At 34.7% G+C, this 23,080-nt stretch overlaps 1 protein-coding gene across 3 annotated transcripts in view; it reads left to right on the top strand.

The window, feature by feature from the left end:
- The window catches only part of KDM4B (lysine demethylase 4B), a 282,960-nt gene that overhangs the window by 153,871 nt on the left and 106,009 nt on the right, over positions 1-23,080 (top strand). For all 3 annotated transcript variants that reach the window (XM_051971832.1, XM_051971833.1, XM_051971831.1), the window contains exon 7: positions 7,099-7,202. In XM_051971832.1, coding sequence (XP_051827792.1) covers positions 7,099-7,202 — 104 coding nt within the window. The remainder of the gene's footprint in view (positions 1-7,098; positions 7,203-23,080) is intronic.

The raw sequence follows: 23,080 nt of genomic DNA, 5'->3' as shown, positions 1-23,080 counted from the left end.
TATTTCTCCTTAGATTCTCTGACTTCAAATGCAGCCATCATTAAAATATGTATCTGAAAAGGGAGGGAGTGGTTAAAACAACCTTTTTCTGGGTTGAATTTTTGCATCTTCTTCCCATTTGACTACAATAAACTGTTGCTTATTTGAGGATTATGGTGCCTCATTTATTAAATATCCAAACCTCTTGCCTTTTTATAATATCTGCTGATTAACCTGCATTATAAAAGTCCCTAATCCAGTAAGATGTAGTGAGGAGCTAGGTTGTAGTACTTATAACAATTAAAATGGCAGCTTGTTAATACCTAAGGAAAATGTTAAATCCAGTGATTTAGATGCCATTTAGAGATGACCTCCATTTTCCCTGACTGTCTTTATATTTGCCTATCAGTATTCAATATTCATGAAGTATTCACATTGTTTCTGTTACTGGAAGAGTTTTTTTCCTGGCCAACTTGTGGTCTTTGTTCCATATATGCTCACAATATGAAACTTGAACTGAAGGTAGTTTGGAGTAAAAAAACCCAATACCTATTTCCTTGAAATAGCTTTTTATTTCTCTGTTTATAATTTTTCATTTCTGCTGTATAGTTTGCAAAGAATTTTCAATAATAGTTTTGTGAACTGGTATATTCATGATGAATGATAGCTGACCTCATAATAAAGTAACATTTTACTCTATTCAGATTCTTATATAATGTCTTATAGAGATGACTCTGGACTCTCAAAGCAGAACTCTTGCAAATCTTATCGAATCTTATCTCTATTATAAAGTTGGCATGGATTTTATGTTGCCTGATCATCATAAATTCATTCAGTCAGTCAATAATTGTTTATTAAGAACTTACTCCTGAAGATACTTAGAAAAGTAAAAGAAGCTCACAGTCTAATGGAGGAGACAACATGCAAACAACTATGTGTTTGTAAAATAATGAAAGGTAATAAAAAGGGGGAAGGCACTAGAATTAAGGGAGATCTAGAAAGGCTTCCTGTATGAGATAGTATTTTAAATAGGATTTAAAGGAAGAGAAGGAAGCCAGCTGTGGAGGTGAGGATGGAGAATTTAGTTATTAAGATGTGCTACCTGCCCTCTTGTGTGCTTGTGTGTATCCTCTCCATCTCCCCATCATTGATTCAATTAAGATTTTTTTTTATTTAATAATATTTTATTTTTCCTATTACATATAAAGCTAGTTTTTAACATTCATTTTTGTAAGATTTTGAGTTCCAAATTTTTTCTACCTTATTTCTCCTCTCCCTAAGATAGAAAACAATGGTGATATAGGTTATATACATGTACAATAATTTTAGATATGTTTCCATGTATTTGTCCTGTTGTGCAAGAAAAATCAGACCCAAAGGGGGAAAAACACAAGAAGGAAAAAGCAAACAAACAAAAAGATGAAAATAGTATGATTTAATCCACATTCAGTCTTCATAGTTTTCTCTTTGGATGTGGATGGCTTTGTTTTTTAGAAAAAGAACAGTCAAATCATTTTGAGAAGCTAAAACAAATCTAATGGAATTGTATTGGATCACCACATTGCTGAGAAGAGCTAAGTCTATTATAGTTGATCATAATATAATCTTGGTGTTACTGTGTATAATGTTCTTCTGGTTCTTATTTCACTCAGAATCAGTTCATGAAAGTTTTCCAAGCTTTTCTGAAAGCTGATGTACCTTTTAATCTCAATCAGTAGGTTCTTTGTCAAGTTGAGTCTTTCTAGAAGAGAAATTGTAATGCCAGAGAAACTGAGGCAAGATAGAGATTAGAGAGTTTTAAACATTTCATTTAGAAGGAGATATTGGCCTGGGGTCAAAACAGGATCTATATTACCCCCAGCAACTGAATTGGACTCGCGTCTCAAAGTATCCAGCAGTGAGTGATGAATTCCAGGGATTCTTATAGGGCACCAGTGATCAGGAAAACAAAGCAGGGTGGGGTTAGAATTCTGGTGAGCAGGAACTTCCAGGAAGGACCATAATTCTGTTCTGACAGGTTGGGGGTAAAGAAGGTTCATAAATCCTGATAAGTTGGGAAAGGCTAGGAGCCACTCAGTGTGAGATAGGAGATAATCCCCCCTCCCCTTATCTGAGATTAACCATCTGTGTTTATGGTTCAATGGAATGCTAGTGGTCAGGCCTCCCAGCCCTAATTTATATCAGTCCTAATGGTCAGGAAAGGGAGTTGCAACCAGTGGGACTGAGGTGGAACAATTCAAGGAACTGAGGCAGAACAATTCAGGGAAACTGAGGCAGAACAATTAAAGGAAACTAGCATAACAAAGTCACAGACTCTTTAACACAGATGACATTTTTATGGCTTTCTGAACATTCTTCAACAAAATTTGCTTCTGAACTCACCAACTGAAGAGGGCATAAGTTACAAGGTCTATTAAAATTTTTGGTGATATGCATCTCTGTGCATTGCAAATTTTATTACCAGATAGCCATTTATTCCATCAGCTGATTTTTTTTTTCCTATTTGAAATATAGATTAGATTAAAAATATATTTTTCCCCTTGTGCCAATCAGTTCTTAGTTCATGAAGCCTTATCCTTTTCTCTTTTTGGATTAAATGAATAAATAGGAGAGAAAGGGACTCAAAATTTATGGTGAAGTGACATTGAGAAGCCAGCTATATTAATTCTTCCTGGGATCCATTGAGATTTAAGTAAAGCAATTTGTTTTTTGTTTACCTACTCAAAAAAACTTTTTTTAAGTCAAGATCTTACAAATTGCCATTTTCATTTTTTAAAAGTAAATTTTACACTAGTTAAGGACCTTATGGGTTATTGAAAACATCTTCTCTTCTTCATTTTACAGCTGAGGAAATTCAGATCTAGAGAAGGTCCAAATTCATACAGCTGGTGAGAAGCTGAACACAGATTTAGATTCTAAGATTTTTTTTTTCTTTTAAGCATTTTCTCTTTTTTATATCAGGGCTTCTTTAGTAGTAGTACATGGTTAATAAATGCTCCTTTCCTTTCTTTTCAGTGTCCTCCCTTGTCTCTTTCTAGACTTCCTGTGTAAAAATGAGCTAGCCTGCACCAGGGCATTTTAAACTTTTTCTCCTCACAACCCAAGGAATTTTTTTGTGACCCCAGGCATATAAGTATATGAAATAGGTATACAAATTAAACATTTACTGATAATAAATCATAAAGAAATTTATTTTAAAATAATTTTTTGTTATATATATACATATATATATATAATTTTACCATTTATTAGAGATGAAAGCAAAGTTGTACACTAATGAGATGGATATGCTTGTTAATTTTTACATAAAGAATTAAATCTTGGTGAAATATTTCATAGCTTTTATTGTTGCCAAATTTTTCATGACCCTTCACATTCAATTATATAATCCCATATGGGGTCGTGACTCACAATTTAAGAAACTTTGCTCTTTATTCTTTTCCAATAGCTTTCTACCTCCATATATAGTATACCATCTTTGCCTGGAATGAACTCCTTCTCTCCTGTCTAATAATAGGTGTGAGTGGAGACATGCCCTCTATCATTAAGACTCAATACTTCTTCCTGAAGCTCTTTTTTCCTTAGTTCTTCCCTTTTCCCTGATTCTAAACTCATTTTCTGCCCTCTTTGAATTGTTTAATCTAGTACTCAGATGATTTGATTGTAGTTTCTTTGAGGAGATTCCAGTGCCAAAGAAAGATGCTATAGATTTTATTTGGGAAATGCAAAGTGAATGAGGTAGTGAAAATTCCCACTTAAAAGTGATTTCAGTAGCCTTCTATTTGGATTAACTTTTTCAAGGCTTTGTTTTTTAGAAAAAGAACAGTCAAATCATTTTGAGAAGTTAAAACAAAGCTCTCTTTGTAAATGTTCTTTGTAAACTTTTCTTGCCCTGCTTCATTGGACTATAATATACAGAGATTCAGTGAAATGAGTTTGCAATTAATATGGAAAATGAATAGCTTAGCTATAAATGGGCTCACTGGGAGAGTTGTGGAGCCCATGGAGAGAACATTAATATGTTACCATGTTATTGGTGCTAATCACTTAAAATGTGCTTCTTTATTAGTAGCTTTAATGGGAGCCACTTAAACTGTGCATTAAAAAGAGAAACTGCAGAGAAGGACAACGAGCTGGGTGGCAGGCAGTCATAATTCTAATTGAAATGCTTTTAGTACAAAAAAGTTGGTGGATTCAGTAATCTTTTGCCCTTTCTAAAACATCCTTATTATATCTCATCAATCAGATTGATTCTCCAAGATTGAAAATATTCTCCTTCACACACACACACACACACACACACACACACACACACACACACTTTCCTTTTCATTACCTAATTTGGATAAATCTGGATAATAATTGGATAAAGCCCCCTCCCCCCCCCCCCGACTCCCCCCATGTACATATACTGTCTGAGACTAGTGCCCTGTGCTTTTGTCTAGAAACTTCTCTTGGTGATACTGGCTTGCTAGTATTGCACCTAGTGGACCATGGGCATTTGTGGATAAGTTTATTCTAACCCTAAATCCATAGTGGTTCTGTAAGTAGAGATATATAATGTCCATATTCTGTGTTAGTAGAGGGTGACTAGGATCAATAAAAGCCCATAGAAAAGCTTTCTCTCCTCTCCCCTTCACAACCCTACCTTCTTCTCCAGTGATTCTAGGGTCTCTTTAGAAACTTTTTAAGTAGGGTGAGGGAATGTGATGGGAAAACAGGAATTTCTGTTCCTTTAAGGAATAGGCTTGTAATTCACTCTTGGCAGAAGGGAAGCTTAAAGGCAGGGGGATAGAAAGGAAGATGGAGGAAAAGTAGCAAGAACCTTATGATTGTTTCTAGGGCAGTTCCATTCTCTTCCCCTCTCCCTTTAACACTTAGCCTAGCTTATAATTTCATTTCTGCTACACTGCCTCATGTGTTTAATTCATCGAGTCCCTAATTCATCAAGTCCTGGGTTTCCATAACAGCAAATAGCCAAGGTGCAAGGGAGGGACTCCTTTCTAATCCCCTTCAACCTCTTCCTCTACTTGTATTTTTTTTTTTTTAATAAAATTGGGTGCTTTACTTTTTGGTTAAGTATTTTTGAAGCTGTAATTTCTATTTCTTTTTTTAAAAGTCTTTTTAGATTTTTTTTCCTGTATTAGACAGGAAAACTTGGATTGTGATCTTGTATTGTGAGTTGGTTTGAGTTTCAGATTTGATTGTATTTGTTTATTTGTTTTTGATGTAATTTTTAAAATTAGGGGGGGAAAGAGGAATCTTGTGATTGAATTATACTTTGCTATCTTAAGGGAACTCCAAGTAGTGGTATAAGTAAAGCTTCTTCACAACTATGGGTTGTGACTCCATTGTGTGACTGTATGTGGGGGTCCATGAAGTTATGGTTTATTTTCAGTAAATGTTTGATTTGGATACCTACTTTATGTAGCTATATATGTGAGGCTATGTAAAAATTTCTCAGACAAAAAGGGGTTGTGAGTGGAAAAAATTTTAAGTAGTCCTGGTATAGAGGTAGACTAGAGAAGACCAGCTAAAATTTATCTTATGTACATACTATAGGTATTTAGTCGGTATTATACTTGCCTAGAAAGAGTCATTTTCATGGCTGTTAGGTAGCACAGTGGAGAAAGCACTAGTCCAGGAATCAGAAAGTCCTAAGTTCAAATGAGATCTTAGTAATTGCTAGCAATCATTTTGTTTCATCATTTCTGTTTATCACAGTTTCCATGTCATCTATAAAATGAGGATAATAGCAGCCCCTTGCCTTGGGAATGTTGTAAAGAACAAATGAGATTTGTAAAGTGCTTAGCCCAGTGCCAGACCTATATAAACAAATGTTTATTCTCTCTTCTCTTCTTAGTATTTTGCAAGCTTTTGTGGACGTATAGGTGGAGGTTTGGGAGTAGGCTAATCATACCTGAATTTGACTGTAACTTGAAAAGACTCTAAAATCGAGGTCCAAGAAAATAGTACTGTTGCCCATGAGATCATAGTTCAAATATAGAAGATACTCTCCAAATTTCTCCTTTTTAAGTGATAACAATATATAGGTGCATACTGAAAAAATAATACAATTTGTTGGTCATAATCTCCATATAAACTCAATTTGGAAGAAACAACCAGACCAGTGTGGTACATTGTGATACAAACCCCACCATGATTTTATGAACTGCTGATTATTGTTTTCTACTGTTTTTGCAAAACCAATTAATAGTCTTAGGCTAATGTACTTTTATACCTATGGAGGGAAAGATCCATATTTGAATACATCTTTAAACTTTTTCAAGCCATAGTCATATGTTTAATAAGTTCAAATTTAATAAACACTTTTTAAAAGTCTCTATTGTGGTCAAAGTACTATTTTATTTGTTAGTGAGACAAAAATGAATACAAAAAAAAGACCCTTCTTTTTGATGAGCTTATAATCTAATTAGAAGTTTTAGAAACAGGTAAATAAATACAATAGAAAAGAAAATGTGTTACATACATACATAGAAAGGAAAATCTAGTTAAAGATTAAGTCTGTAGTTGAGAGTTGGACCATATCAGTTGATGGAAAGATACTGTACTAGAGATTACTATGTCAATAATGATGTTTAGGAAAAGCAACATCATAACATTGCTATTGTCATCATTTTCAGTTTAAGTGTTACCTCCTATGGCATGAAACTGGGAGAAGCCTGAATTCAAACCCTACTTCTGACACTCTAGGATCAGATTATGTAACTTCTCTGAACCTGTTTCCTCTCTTATAAAATGGGGATATTGATATTTATTGTACTTACATCACAGGGTTTTGGGGAGGGATCCTTCAGGCCTTTAGTCAAATCAATAAGCTTCTCTTTAAAATGTCATATAAATATCTGCTACACATTAATAGTGTCCTTATATGGCTTCTTCTGACTACTCTCTCTTCTAAAATATAAATGAGTCTTTCAAAAATCTCACCTTTTTCATCATCTCTCTCCTAAGAGGAAGGCTAGAGATGGATATTTTTCTTATTCAAAAGCTTTTCCCTACTTCTGTTTATTTATGACCTTTGAACATGGATTATGAATTATTCCTGGTTAGGACAGCTGACTATACTGATGATACCTTCTTTTTCTTTATTCCCAGGGTTTTTCCCTGGCAGTTCTCAGGGATGTGATGCCTTTCTCCGTCACAAGATGACTCTCATCTCTCCCTCCATCTTGAAGAAGTACAGCATCCCTTTTGATCGGGTACGTACATACAAAGTTTAACAAAAAATACGTGGAATGATATTGGGCTCTGGGAGATGCTTGTATTCAGATCACAGATTTCATTTAGAGAAACTTTTTTCTCTTTTGTAATGGAAGGTAAGGGTTTTTTTTTTGTTTGTTTTTGTTTTGTTTTTTGATACTACTGTATGAACGATTTGTTCTGGGAAGGCCAATTCAGTGCATAAAAATCAAATTATTTTGCAAATATACCTAATTTGTTGTCCTGTTTTTGTTTTGCTATAGGCCTATATGGCATGTACCTGTAGTCTCTTATTTCCTCTACTGTCTTAAATATTTGATTTAAGGTCCTTGTGGTCAAGATCTCTTTTTTATTTTGTCTTTGTTTTAAACCTCACAAATAAGTCTAACAAATGCTTATTGGATCGTAGTTAGGATCCCAGGACTTGAACTATTTTTTATGTCATTTGTCACAGTTTGATTTCACTACTCGATGTGTCCCTCACTGATTGAATAGGAACGTACTCCAAGCATAGCACAGCTTCATTGAACCTTACACAAACTTGTAAGCCAAGCCCCACCCACAAGGGCTGTTGTCATTGTTTGTCCTTCTCTTTCTCACAGGAACCACGATATCATAGGTGATATCTTGAGTTGCTTGTGAATTGGTTTAGAGTTGCACAAAGTCAGTGTGCCCCTTCTTGAGGCCTTGGAGTGGCAGGACAAAAATCAAGATAACTGGCACTTTCCTAAGACGCAGGGACACCTTGGCATTTTTGTGGCCTGACCAAGGTCCAAGTACTCCACAGTTCTCTGCCTCTGTTCCAATGGCCACAAAGGCAGCTATGCTCTGCCCCAGCTGCCTTTGTGGCCATTAGAACAAATTATTCTTATCCACTTAATTCTATTGGGGAAAGTCTTCACTTGCTCAGAGAGGACATCTCTCTACCTCACAGGTTTAAGGCCTGTCAGCCATCCTCAATTTGGGTTACCCTGCCAAGATGGTTTGCTGAGGTGTGGCTATTGTGTATGCTACAGCTTCTTGGAGCTAAAAGGGAGAGTTGGGTGAATCATGGGAATATCAAAGGTTGAATGGGCAATCCTGAAAAGGGTTCAGCAGCCCTTAAGGTGGTAGTCCTTTTACACACCCCTTAGACCCACAAGTATGTATACTTAGTTAGCCTCTTATCTTTTTCTTTGTCCAGTCCCTTTTGGTACCATTTGATATCCAGAAATACCTAATTCTCTTTATAGTTTTGAGAATCAAATTCTTTTGCATAAGATCCATTCATTTCAGATATATTGCTTATTTTATGCTTTTGTTATACTTTGAAAAATCCCTTTGCTTGATGTGTGCTTTCCTGTGTCCTTAGGGCCTGATATTCTGGGATTAAGTTGGCTTTATGAATTTATCTTAAAGTTAATCAAGAATTAGTTCTTAGTTCCAGAAAAGTAACTGAAGAGCATATAGACAGGCAGGTCTCTGACTTTATTGGTATAAAGAATTCCCAGATCATTTTTACATTTAAGGGTTCTGATAAAGGCCTCATTTCTAAAATATATAGAAAATTGACTCTAATTTGTAAGAAATCAAGCCATTCTCCAATTGATAAATGGTGAAAAGATATGAACAATTTTCAGATGAAGAAATTAAAACCATTTCTAATCATATGAGAAGGTGCTCTAATTCACTGGTTGATCAGAGAAATGCAAATTAAAACAACTCTGAAATACCATTTCACACCTCTCAGATTGGCTAAGTTGACAGGAAAAGACAAGGATGAATGTTGGAGGGGATGTGGGAAAACTGGGACACTGATACATCATTGTTGGTGCAATTGTGAAAGGATCCAGCCATTCTGGAGAGCGATTTGGAACTATGTTCAAAAAGTTATCAAACTGCATATACCCTTTGATTCAGCAGTGTTTCTGTTAGGCTTATATCCCAAAGCTTAAAAGAGGGAAAGGGACTCACATGTGCAAAAATGTTTGTGGCAGCCCTTTTTGTAGTGGTAACAAACTGGAAACAGAATGGATGCCCATCAATTGGAGAATGGCTGAATAAGTTATAGTATATCAATGTTATAGAAATGACCAGCAGGATGATTTCAGAAAGGTCTGGAGAGACTTAGAGGAACTGATGCTAAGTGAAGTGAGCAGAACTAGGAGATCATTGTACATGACAACATCAATATTATACCACGATCAATTTTGATGAATGTGACTCTTTCCAGCAAGGAGATAACTCATGCCAGTTCCAATGATCTTGTGATGAAGAGAGCCATCTACACCCAGAGAGGACTATAGGAACTGCATATGGATCACAACATAACATTCTCACTCTTTTGTTATTGTTCACTTGCATTTTATTTTCTTACTCATTTACTTTCTTTCTTTTTTTTTTTTTTGATCTGATTTTTTTTGTGCAGCAAAATAATTGTATAACTATGTAGGCATATATTGGATTTAATATATATTTCTACCATGTTTAACATATATTAGATTGCTTGCCATTTATGGGAAGGGGTGGGAGGAAGGAGAAGAAAATCTGAAATTCAAGTCTCTGTAAGGGTCAGTGTTGAAAAATTATCCATGCATATGTTTTGAAAATAAAAAGCTTGGGGCAGCAAGGTGACATAGTGGATAGAGCACTAGCCCTGAAGTCAGGAGGACCCAAGTTCAAATCTGGCCTCAGGCACTTAAAACTTCCTAGCTGTGTGACCCTGGGCAAGTCACTTAACTCCAATTGCCTCAGGAAAAAGGAAAAAAAGAAAAGAAAAGAAAAAGCTTTATTAAAATAATAATAATAATAAAAATAAAATAAAATCACTTCTAGCAAAAGAAAAAAAAAGAATTCCTAGGTGAGAAAGCTTCTAATAATCAATACAGGTCATTATCTTTTTTGCAATTTCCTTTCTTTTTGGTCAGCTCTTTACCACACTATGCCATGTTGCTTCTCAGAATGTATTCTGGATAGAGGGAAGACCTCAGGGACAGGAAGACTGACCTCCAACACATATTGGCTGTTTCATCTAGGTAAAGGACACATAACTTCTCAGTGCTCTAGGCGGCTTTCTCAGAGCTGCAGGCCTCTCTCTTTTTTTTTAAAAGAGATTTCACAGATGGGAATCCTTAATACCAGTGGACACACAGGTATTGTCTCTGTATATCTTTCTCTTTCCTTGCAAAGAGTTGGGGAAGTAGAAACATAAAAGGTCATAAATTTTTAACCCAATTCTTTTTCATCACTTCTCTGGGACCAGGAACCAATTTTTGCCTACCTTGGAGATAAATTTATAAAACCAATTTAATCTCTAGATAACCTACCATATATATATATTATACCTAAATCTTGGCTTGTTATGAGAGTGCCTGAGTTCAAGGATTCTCTGCATATTATTGGGAGACAAAGCCCTGACTTGAGTTAAAAGCTCTCAGTTTCCTTTGAGGGAATGAATCACCTGTTTAGAAATAAAATGTCTTGACTTTCATAAAGCATGAGGGCTGTGAACTCATTCAATTTACTGCTTCAGAGGTTGCTTCACTTTTTGTTGTGAGTAGGCTTTGATGAATGAAATTTGAAGTGAAATCATCTGGTTTTGTGATGAATTTGCTGTGGCTGCAGTGGAAACTTGTGTGTTCCCAAACAACTAAAGATCAGTGACTTTGGTTTTTGTTATTGGCTGTTCTTCTTGGGGTTTGTGATTCATAGTTGTCATTGTATATAAATTGCAGAGCATCCTCTTCTTCTCACTCTTTAATCTTTTTCTTTGTTCTCACTCTTTCCTCTTTCTTTTCTTTCTCTTCTTTACCTGGTATCTTCCTTCCACAAAGGAAAGCAACATGGTATTGTTGAGAGAGCACTGCCTTTGAAAAACAGCTTTTAGCTGTTTTGCTCTTGTATGATCTTAGAAAAGTCATCTCTCTTCTCTGGGCTTTGGTTTCATCATTTCTAAGAAGAGAAGTTGGCATTTGATGACCTTGTATGTATCCTTTCAGTCTCCAAATTCTGGGAACAAAGGGAGCATAGGAAATATTTTGAGGTTATCATATTGTTCTGAGACTCTGGGATATTCCTTTCTGTTCTCTGTTGGGCTTTTCTATTATATAAGAAGCTTTGCAGGGAAAAGTGGACCTCTGCCATAACTAAAATTTTATTTAGTGACAATGCCTAAACAGCAACTCAAAGTTATGAGACTTAGGTTTCGGTCTAGTCTTCTCACAATCAGTCCATATCAGAGATGTTGATTCTTCTGAACAGGTTTGATGGTACAGCTCTCCTGACACAGAATTGTAGCTGAGAGGCTAGGCAGTCATAGAAAGTAGCTTCTCTTGAGGATATTTCTGAAGGCTTCCTGGAAAGAACAATTTGTCAGGTATAGTTGTTAGTTCTGTGATCATGTCCTCACTCCACTAGCAAATAGAAAATTGTTTCTGACAGTTTAATCAAACAGCCTCCAGCATTAGTGGATGAGGAGGGGATTAGTAATTTTTTTTTCCCTGGGCTAGAATTCAGGAGGGCAATCCCCAATTGTTGCTTTTGTTTATCTGATAATAGGGTATTCTGTTTTATGAAATGCCTACTAGTTCTCTTATCTGTCCTCATTTTTATTTTGAGCATCATTCACACCAAACATCTAATAAGGAAAATCACTCTTAAATGACTAGTAGTGAGTTTTCCTTATTGATGTGTTAGAAAATAGTGTTTCTCCAAAGGGACTTTTACAGATGTTGAAAAAAATGATCCAGAAGGAAGAATGTTCCCTCCTACTCAATGTGGATTAGACACTTTGTTCTGGAAAACCAGATTATATTTTGTTTTCCATATATCATTTCCCTTTCTCCCTAAGCCATATGAACTTTGTTTTTGGAATACATAAGTATTTATGAATTTTTTTCCTTGTCACATTATGGCATTGCTCTTACTTTTGTAAAAAAACATGGATTAGTTAATTAAATTCTCATTTATAGTCAAGAGAATAGGAACTTGAATTGAAATCCTGCAAGAATGGCCTTGGTCTCTAAATCTGGGAGGTGTTTTAAGTTTAAAAGACCACTGTTGGTTTCCCCGGCATTAGCGGCTGATAAAAGTTTTTGTTGTTTTCTCATGAGTGAAGCAAGTACAGTTGAAATCCAAGAAACATTTTTATTCAAAGAGAAATGATCCTTTAGCATTATGGTTAGATTCTATCATTGAAATTCCTGGCAGCCTTCAAAGAAGTGAATATGCACACTATTTATAAATCTTTCAAATAGTATTTACTTCTTGAGTAAAAAAGATCAATATCAGCTTTTAATAATTAAAAATGCTTAATTTTGTAATCTACTATTGACTTCTTCATTTATTCTTCAAAAGCTTATAGAAATTACCAAATTCAGTGTTTTCTCTGTGAGTGGCATTTTGATCCAGCATCCTTTCACTAGTTATTACTTTTCTACATGGCCTATCCATCATTCCAAGCACTTTCTAATTTATAGTTGAAATAATGTTGACAGCAAAAGACATACACTGTGGGTTTGAAATGAAGACATAGGGATAGAGATTTTTTGACAGAAACATAATCTTGCCATATTAACTAAACATTCTTCAGTTATGGCCTGATATGTGGAAGGGGTTGAATGTTCTAAGCCTAATGGGCTCTGGACTGTCGTGAAGTATTCACTTTATTACATCCTTTACACAAATAAGTTTCTTTTCCCTCCTAAGACAAAAAAAACCCTTCCATTATGAGAAGAGTTTTGCTCTACAGTGGTGTACAAATTTACTGTGGCAAAGTGAAATAATTTTATTTATATAATTAACCTTAAAATGTCTTATATTTTCAAAAAATGTGTTATATGTCCTTTTTTTTTTTTGTAAGCACTTGTTTTATACAAGTTAAGTTATATTTGACATAGATTTCTCAATTCATTATGAAACCACACATCAAATCAGTCTTTTGATAAATAGTTGATTTTTTTCTTCAAGCCTGGCCTTGCTTATAGTTCATAGTTTTTCAATGGCATTGAAATATACTATATTCCTAGGCAATTGAGGCATATTTATCTTTATCTTTTGAAAGAATTTCATAATTTTTCATGACCTCTGATAGGATACAAGGATGTAAAGCAATATTTGATTGCCTTTTGGTATAGCTCCACATTCCTCTCCAGAATGATTGGATTCAGTTCACAGCTTCACCAACAGTGCATTAGTATCCCAATATTTCCATATCCTTTCCAACATTTATCATTTTTCTTTTTTGTCAAATTAGCCAATCTAATAGATGTGAAATGATACCTCAGAATTGTTTTAATTTATATTTCTCTAAGTGATTTGGAGCAGGGGTTTGCTTAATTTTTTTCCATTCACAATCCCTTTTTGCCTGAGAAATTTTTATGTGACTCCCAGTATATTGGTATACAAATCAAACACTTATAAATAAGAAATCATAATTTTATGATTTCCACATTCAGTTACAAGATCCCCACATGGAGTTGTGAACCCATAGTTTAAGAAGTTTGGATTTAGAGCAGTTCAGAAGCCTGTATGTAGCTTTGATTTTTTTTTTTATTATCTGAAAACTGCCTGTTCTTATCCTTTGAGCTTTTATTAATTGAGGGAATTGCTTATGTTCTTTTAAGTTTGACTTAGTTCTCTAAATATTTGAGAAATAAGGTCTTTATCAGAGATATCAGAGATAGCAAGAGATACTTGCTACAAAGATTGTTTCCAGCTTTTGACTTTCCTTCTAATCCTGGCTGCATTGGTTTAATTTGTGCAAAAGCCTTTTAATTTAATATGATCAAAATTATCTATTTTATATTTTGTAATGCTCTCTATTTCAAGTTTGGTCATAAACTTGTATGTCACATAACTTGTCCTTTAAGAATTTGTATGCTATATACATACTTAGTTGGCTATAGAAATTTACCTTACCATAGAGGGAAGTAGGAGTGGGAAAGAGGAAAGAAAAGGGAAGCAGGAAGACTGATAGAAGGGAGGACAGAAGTAAAGGAGAAAGGGGTAAGAAAAAGGGGGTGACTGATAGAAGGGTGGGAAAATTGAGCTAGGTGGAGGTCAGAAGCACAATTTATTAGTGAGGAGGGAAAGGGTGAAAGGAGAGAGAAAAATATAAATGGGGAAAAATAGGATGGAGGTAAATAGATAGTAATCATTACTATGAATGTATAGGGGATGAACTCTTCCTTAAACAGAAACAAATAGAAGAGTGAATTAAAAGCAATATGTTATTTATAAGAAACAGATTTGAAGTAGAGGGATAAACAGAATAAAAGTAAAAGGCTGGAGCAGAATATATTGCACTTTAGTTGAAATAACAAAGAACAGGGTAGTGATCCTGATCTCAGACAAAGCAAAAACAGAAATAGATTATTATTTAAAAGAAATAGAATGGAAACTACATCTTGCTAAAAAGGTCACAGATAATGAAGTATCAATATTATTATTTTTTATTAAAGCTTTTTATTTACAAAACATATGCGTGGGTAATTTTTCAACATTGACCCTTACAAAGCCTTCTGTTTCAAATTATCCCCTCCTTTCCCCCACTTCCTCCCCTAGATGGCAAGTAGTCCAATACATGTTAAATGTGTTAAAATATGTTAAATCCAATATATGTATACATATTTATGTAGTTATCTTGCTGCACAAGGAAAATTGGATCAATAAGGAAAAAAAACTGGGAAAGAAAACAAAATGCAAGCAAATAACACAAAGAGTGAGAATGCTATGTTGTGGTCCACACTTAGCTCCTACAGTCCTCTCTTCAGGTGTAGATGGCTCTCTTTGTGACTGAACAATTGGAATTTGTTTGAATCATGTCATTGTTGAGGAGAGCCACGTCCATTAGAATTGATCATCGTATAGATATGTTATTGCCCTGTACAGTGATCTCCTGGTTCTGTTCATTTCACTTAGCATCAGTTCATGTAAGTCTCTCTAGGCCTCTCTGAAATCATCCTACTAGTCGTTTCTTACAAAGCAATAACGTTCCATAACATTCATAGTATTAACAATAATAAACATATATGCACCAAGTGATATCCAAATTCTTAGAGAAGAAGTTAAGTGAGTTGCAGGAAGAAATAGTAAAACTATATTATTAGGGGATCTCAACTTCCCCCTCTCAGAACTAGATAAATTTAACCACAAAATAAATAAGAAAGAAGTTAAGGAAGTGAATACAATTTTAGAAAAGAAATAGAAAGGAATATACTTTTTTCTCAGTGATACATGGCACCTTCACAAAAATTGGTCATATAGTGAGTATAAAAGCTTCACAATCAAATGCAGAAAGGCAGAAATATTAAATGCATCCATTTCTGATTATGATGCAATAAAAATTATGTGTAATAAAAGGCCATGTAAAATGGACCAAAAATTATATGGAAGCTAATTTAATCCTAAAGAATGAGTAGGTAAAACAAAAATTTGTATGTTACACTATTTGCTGCATATACGTTTAATATTGATATAATTTCATTGTCTGTGGCTCCTTTTAGCAAGATTTAGCTTCCTTATTTCTTTTAATTAGGTATGTTTTTGCTTTTGCTTTACTTGATATCATGGTATCAGCTACCTCTGTTGTTGGAATTTTTTTTTTTTTTCCCACTGAAGCACAATAGATTCTGCTTCTGCCCCTTACCTTTACCCTGTGGGTCTCTCTATGCTTCAAGTATGTTTCTTGTAAATAACATATTGTAGAATTCTGGGTTTTGATCTATTTTGCTATCCACTTCCATTTTATGGGAGAGTTCATCTCATTTATGTTCACTGTTATAATTTCCTCATCTTATTTTTCCTCCTGTTTGACTTCTTTCATTCTTTACTTTTTTTCTCCTTGAGAGTGTTTTGCTTGTGTCTACTTTCTCTCTTGTTCTGCCCTCTCTTTTAAATTCTCTGACTTTTCTCCCTTTACTTAATTTCTTTCTCTCCTACCTTACTCTCAGGTAAGATCGATTTCTATAAACAACTCATTGTATATATTATTCCTTTGTTGAGTCAATACAGATGAAAGTAAGGTTCAAATGATGCCTATTTTTCCCTCTACTGTATTAGATTTTTTTGTGCTTCTTCATTTGAAATATTTTATCCCCATTCTGCCTCTCCCTTCCTTTTGTACCCTGCATACTCTTCTTTGTCTTTCATTATTTATTTTTTTATGTCATTCTCTCAAATTTAACTTAAACCTTTACCCTTTGTGTATGTTATTCCTTCTAGCTATACTATTAATAATATAATTTTTAAGAATTACATGTATCATCTTCCCATGTAGAGATATAAATAGTTCAGCTCTATTGAATCCTTAATGGTTTTTTTTTTTTTTTCCTTTTTAGGATTCTCTTAGGTTTTGATATTGGAAATCAGATTTTTTTGTTCAACTCTGGTTTTCTCCTTATGAAAACTTGAAATCCCTTTATTTCATGGAACTGCTAACCACTTGAAGTATTATGTTTAATTTTGCTGGGTAGGTTATTCTGGGTTACAGTCCTAGCTTCTTTGTCTTCTGGAGTATCATGTTCTGTGATCCAGATACTTTAATAGTGAGCCGCTAAATTCTGTGTAATCCTGATTGTGGCTTCCTGATGTTTGAATTGTTTCTTTCTGGCAACTTATAGTGTTTTTATTTTCCCCTTGGCTTCATAATTTTGAAATTTGGCTATAATGTTTCTTGGAGTTTTTATTTTGGGATCTTTTTCCTGAGGTGTTTGTATTCTTTCAATGCCTATTTTGCCCTCTTGTTTCAGGAGATCAGGATCGTTTTCCTTGATGATTTCTTAGAAGATATTGTTCAGGTTCTCCTTTTGATTATGATTTTCAGGTAGTCTCATGGTTCTGAGATTATTCCTGGATCTTTTTTCCAGGGCAGTTTTTTTTCTTGTGAGCTATTTTACATTTCTAATTTTTTATTCTTTTGAATTTGTTTAATTGATTCTTGATGTTTCCTATAGTCATTAGCTTCCACTTGTCCAATTCTAACTTTTAAGGAGTCATACTTCTTTTTCCATTTGGTCAATTACACTTTTAAAGGATTTGTTTTCTTCAGTGGATTTTTATATCTCATTTTTCATTTGCCTAGTTCTACTTTTTAAGCAGTTGTTTTCTTTTTCCAAACTTGATTCTTTTTCATAATTCTCTTGCACCACTCATTTCTTTTCCCTGTTTTCTTCTATCTTTTTTGTATGATTTTTAAACTCCGTTTTGAACTTTTCCATGGTTTTTTTTCTGTGCTTGAAACCACTGTGCATTTTTCTTTGAGATTTTGCCCATAGGTGTTTTAACATTGTTGTCCCCTTTTGAGTTCACATCTTGATCTTCCTTGTTATTACAATATCTTTCTATGATCGTATTCTTTTTTAGTTGTTTTTTGCTCATCTTTTTTTATCTTTTTCATTTAAATTAGAACTCTGCTCACTGAAGGGGCGTTTCTCAGGCTTTTTGTTATACACCCATTCTTAAAACCACAGAATTTAAAGCAGTGAAATAGAGCAGTGAAACTTCCTGGGATTAAAATTCTTTGACTTCCTACACCATTTGCAGTTGCAATGTCTCAAACAGTTATTAGGGGTGCTTTTAAAAACCTATAACTTGTACACATTTCCTTGAGTAAGTAATAGCCATTAAAAATTAAAGAATTTAAAACACCCTAATAGAGAACAATTAAACAGAACAATTTTCAACTAATTAAAGGAAGGAAAACCAATCCGGTTCAATTTCATCTGGTGAAGATACAGCTTAGTAAGCAAAATGATAATTTTTGTCATAAATTGAATCCCATATCAAAGTAATTGCTTGTCCCAAGTAAATCACACAGGAATTTGAAAGTTTCTGGTGGAAAAAACAAATTTTATATTAAAATATAATTGTCATAATCCTAGAACCTTCTTTGATCAAATAGATAAGTTTAAAAATAGTGGTGAAGCTACATGTAGAGTGATTTGTTGCCTGTGATCTATTTTGGGGAAAGAGGGAAGAATTGAGATTGGAAGTAATCTGTTAACAAACATTTGTCAAGGTTCTTCTGTATGGTAGGCACTGGGAAGATGAAGCCCCAAATTTCAATTCTTGTCCTCAAGGAATTTTAACCTTTTATCAATATCATAAGTAAAATTTGGAAGACTCTATATAACATATACTTACAAGTTTAACATCTTTTTTTTTAACCTCCACTTTCCTATTCTTCCAGTACAATCCCCTTTCCACTTTCACAATAAAATCAAATTCTGGCCTATATCCTCTAAGTGTACCTGTATCAGAGATACAGTTCTCCAGAGTTAAATATATCATCTCCCCATATAGGGATGTGAACTTTTTTAACTTTTAAAAGAAAGTTTTTTTATTTTTTTATCTTTTTATGTTTCTCTTGAGTTCTGTATTTGAAGATCAAATTTTCTTTGATCTTTTCATCAGAAATAAATGAAATTTACTTGTTTCATTGAATGTCCATCTTTTCTCCTGAAAGATAATGCTTAATTTTGCTGGGTAGTTGATTCTTAGCTGCAACCCAAGTTCCTCTGCCCTTCAGAAGATCCTTCTTTGAGCCTTTAAGTGGAAGCTGTTAAATCCTTGGTAATCCTGATTGTGGCTCCTCGATATTTGAATTATTTCTTTCTGGTTGCTTGCAGTATTTTCTCCTTAATCTGATAATTTTGAAATTTTGCTATGTTATTCCTTGAGTTTTCATTTTGAGGTCTCTTTCAGGAGATGATTGGTGAATTCTTTCAGTAGTTATGTTACCTTCTGGTTCTAGGACATTAGGCAAATTTCCTAAAAGATGATGTCTAAGCTCTTCATGAAGTCCAATAATTCTTAGATTGTCTCTCCTAGAGCTATTTTCTAGGTCAATTGTTTTTATAATGATCTATTTTACATTTTCATGTAGGTTTTTTTCCCCATTTTTTTGGTTTTGTTTGACTGATGCTTGATATTTCATTGTCATTCACTTCCATTTGTTCAATTCTAATTGTTAGTGATTTTCTTTAGTTAACTTTTTCATCTCCTTTTGCATTTGGCCAATTGAACTTTTAAATGAGTTGTTTTGTTCATTGGACTTTTTTTTCCCCCATTTCACAATTCCTGCTTTTCAACGAGTTGGTTTCGTTTTCCATTTCATCAAATCTATTTTGTAAGGAATTACATGCTTTTTCTATTTCTCTAAATCTATTTTTAAAAAAATTTTCTTCAGATTTCTGTGTTTCCTTTTTCAAACTCTCCTGTAAAGTTGTCCTTTTCCTTTCCCCATTTTTCTTCTAACTCTCTTTTAAGATCCTTTTTCATTTCTTCCAAGAGAGCCTTGTGAGATGGAGACCAACTCATATTATCCTTTGGGGCTTTATCTGGAGATGATTTGCCATTAGTGTCCTCAGGGTTTGAGGTCTGTTCTTCTCTGTCTCCAAAAAAAGTTATCTGTAGTCAAGAGTTCTTTTTGCTTTTTAGCTAATTTTTAAAGGTTGAAATATGCTCTTACTGGCAAAGGGGAGATTATCCCAAGCTTCTTCTATGGATGACAGCAACTTTACGCTGCTCTGGGTCGGTGCTGCTGACTTCCTTCCTGTGCTGGGTGGAAATAGCCAAGTCCCTGAGTTATTCTAGGGTTCAGGAGCTCACTATTTGCCTTTTGTAGTTGTTGGATGTCTTACAGCTAATCTGCTGATTCACTGGCTTGTGAAGCAAGACAGATAGCCTGTGCTTCTGTATTTTGACTAAGAGCCTCCCAATAGAGTTCCCTGATGTGTGGATGTCACATCTCCCTAGGTCCTTGCAATTGGCTGCCTTCCTTCTCCACTGAAATAAAACTTTTCTGAAGTTCTTCAAAAATATATTCTGCTGGAAATTTGTTACACTCCAAATATTTGTGTTCTGTCACTCCAAAACCAGTTCAGAGGCTTTATCTGGTGGTGTTCTGAGGGAAGCTAGAAAAAATTCAGACAAAAGACCTGTCTACTTTCCTCCCATCTTGGCTCTGCCCCTGGCTTAACATCTTTATATATATATATTCATCCCTATTCTTAATTATTCTGAAAATGACATGATATTATTATCTGAAAAAATTTCAAAATAGAACTTAATCTTTATTTTCCTCAAATGTGATAAGTGTTTTATCAAAGAAGAAATATTTTCTCATATCTTTTTTTTTTGGGGGGGGGTAAAGACAATTGGGGTTAAGTGACTTGCCCAGGGTCACACAGCTAAGCTGTGTTAAGTGTCTGAGGTCAAATTTGAACTCAAGTCTTCCTGACTTCAGGGCCTGGTACTATATCCACTGTGCCACCTAGCTGCCTCTCTCATATCTTTAATGACAAGCTAATTATATCAGTTTGTTTTGATTTTTGACACCCTTGTAAATGTTTTGAAATTTTTTAATATTTGCTTTTCTTCTGTTAATTACCCACATCAGTTTAAATTGTGCTTCAGTTGCTTTGTTGTAAAGGTCATTGGTACTCCCAAGAATGTATTTATGATCATTATTAATCAGAGAAATGCAAATTAAGACAACTCTGAGATACCACTACACACCTGTCAGATTGGCTAGAGTGACAGGAAAAGATAATGTGGAATGTTGGAGGGGATGTGGGAAAACAGGGACACTGATACATTGTTGGTGGAATTGTGAACACATCCAGCCATTCTGGAGAGCAATTTGGAATTATGCTCAAAAAGTTATCAAACTGTGCATACCCTTTGATCCAGCAGTATTTCTACTGGGCTTATACCCCAAAGAGATACTAAAGAAGGGAAAGGGACCTGTATGTGCCAAAATGTTTGTGGCAGCCCTGTTTGTAGTGGCTAGAAGCTGGAAAATGAATGGATGCCCCTCAATTGAAGAATGGTTGAGTAAATTGTGGTATATGAACATTATGGAATATTATTGTTCTATAAGGAATGACCAGCGGGATGAATACAGAGAGGCTTGGAGAGACTTACATGAATTGATGCTAAGTGAAATGAGCAGAACCAGGAGATCATTATATATTTCAACAATGATACTGTATGAAGATGTATTCTGATGGAAGTGGATCTCTTCGATAAAGAGCGCTAATTCAGTTTCAATTGATCAGAGATGGACAGAAGCATCTGCACCCAAAGAAAGAACACTGGGAAATGAATATAAACTGCTTGCATTTTTGTTTTTCTTCCTGGGTTATTTATACCTTCTGAATCCAATTCTCCCTGTGCAACAAGAAAACTGTTCGGTTCTGCACACATATATTGTATCTAGGATATACTGTAACCTAGTCAACATGTAAAGGACTGCTTGCCATCTTGGGGAGGGGGTGGAGGGAGGGAGGGGAAAAATCGAAACAGAAGTAAGTGCAAGGGATAATGCTGTAAAAAAGTACCCTGGCATGGGTTCTATCAATAAAAAGTTATTAAATAAATAAATAAAAAGGAAAAAAATGTATTTATGGTCCCTTCTTGGAATCCTAGAATTAAAGCCTAGGGGAGTGTGGATACTGGATGCTAAGCAGAGAAATCTCATTTTAGAAAGCAGTGTATCAGTAGGAGCTGGACTGTTTGTAGTTTGTGGCTTTTGCTCATCTCCCAACAGAAATGCCTTGAACTCTTCCTCCTGTCTCACTTGTTAGACAGACACTTCCAGTGCTTGGAGGATGAAGGTGGTTGGGTGACAGGCTGATCCTGATTAATTGGGAATCCATTGAGATTTGGTTTATAGAATCATACAAATGAGATAATGATCCCAAATGATGGTATCAAATCCTGCCCTTTTTTTTTTTTTTTCTATAAGGAAAATAAGATCTTAGAAAGGAAATCAGAAGACATTTACTTCAACCTGTAAACTGACCAGCTATCTTTATTATAACACCCCTGACAAATATAACCTCCACTTGAATACCCATGATTTCCTTAACTTTTACTTGACATTCTTACTCCCTCCTTCCATCCTCATTGCACCCAGATGTCTAAAAATAACAGGTCAAGGGGAAAATGTTCCCTTCTACCTTGTCTTCACTACTCCCTAGATGCTAGGCTGCTAAGACTGCTGGAAGTTCCTGAAAAGCCAGCAGATTCTTCTGATCTTTTGCCTTTCTTTCAGTCTTCCTGCTCAGGTGGTCTGGTAGAACCAAAAAATTTAAATGAATTATTAGAATGGTCTGATTTTATCAGGTCTACCTGTTGTCTATTCTGTACCAAGTGTGCTGAACTTTGTTGAAATTTTCAGTTTTATCTAATGAGACAGGTGACAGTTCACACTGAACCTTTGAAGGGGATATGTCTGATTTTTCTGAAGGTTCAGAGAATAATAACATAGTTTAATAACTTGCATTGATCATCTATCCCCATGGTTAACGTATTTTAGTAGGTCTTTTTGATCTTACCAAAAATGACCCTTTGTTTAAGAAAATGAAATAAGAATACCTGATAGGAAGGCCTTCCCTGTAAATGATACAGATATTAATGACTGGGCAGGTCTTTCCCATCCTTTCATTAATAATCTGAGAATTTATTGAATGAAATGATTCTTGGTTTTATAATATTCTGAGATGGAAATAGAAAGAACAATAGACTTGGAGAGGCAGGCATTTGACCCATCACTCTGGTACTTGAGAATTAGGCCAAATCATTTCACTTCTTTTAAATCTTGATTCCACTTCTACAAAATTAAGAGGTTGGACTAATTGTGCTCTGAGATACCTTAAAATCTATGAGGTTGTTATTACTTGGCACCCACTGAGGGCACACAATAAGTGTCAGGGGGAATAGCAGGAGACAACCTCAAAGTGAATGATTTGAACACAACTTCCAAACAGGCAAGTATGTCAGTAAGTTTGGTAATACTGAGCACACAAAGAATCCAGGATTATTTCCTTAGTATAAATGGTCTCCTTTGCTCATTGGGGGATTATCATTTTCTCAAAGAATATTTTAGGTCATA

The sequence above is a fragment of the Antechinus flavipes genome, chromosome 1, assembly GCF_016432865.1.
Source record: "Antechinus flavipes isolate AdamAnt ecotype Samford, QLD, Australia chromosome 1, AdamAnt_v2, whole genome shotgun sequence".
Classification (NCBI taxonomy): domain Eukaryota; kingdom Metazoa; phylum Chordata; class Mammalia; order Dasyuromorphia; family Dasyuridae; genus Antechinus; species Antechinus flavipes.
The sequence above is the reverse complement of the archived record's forward strand: the minus strand, read 5'-3'. Positions and strand labels throughout refer to the sequence as shown.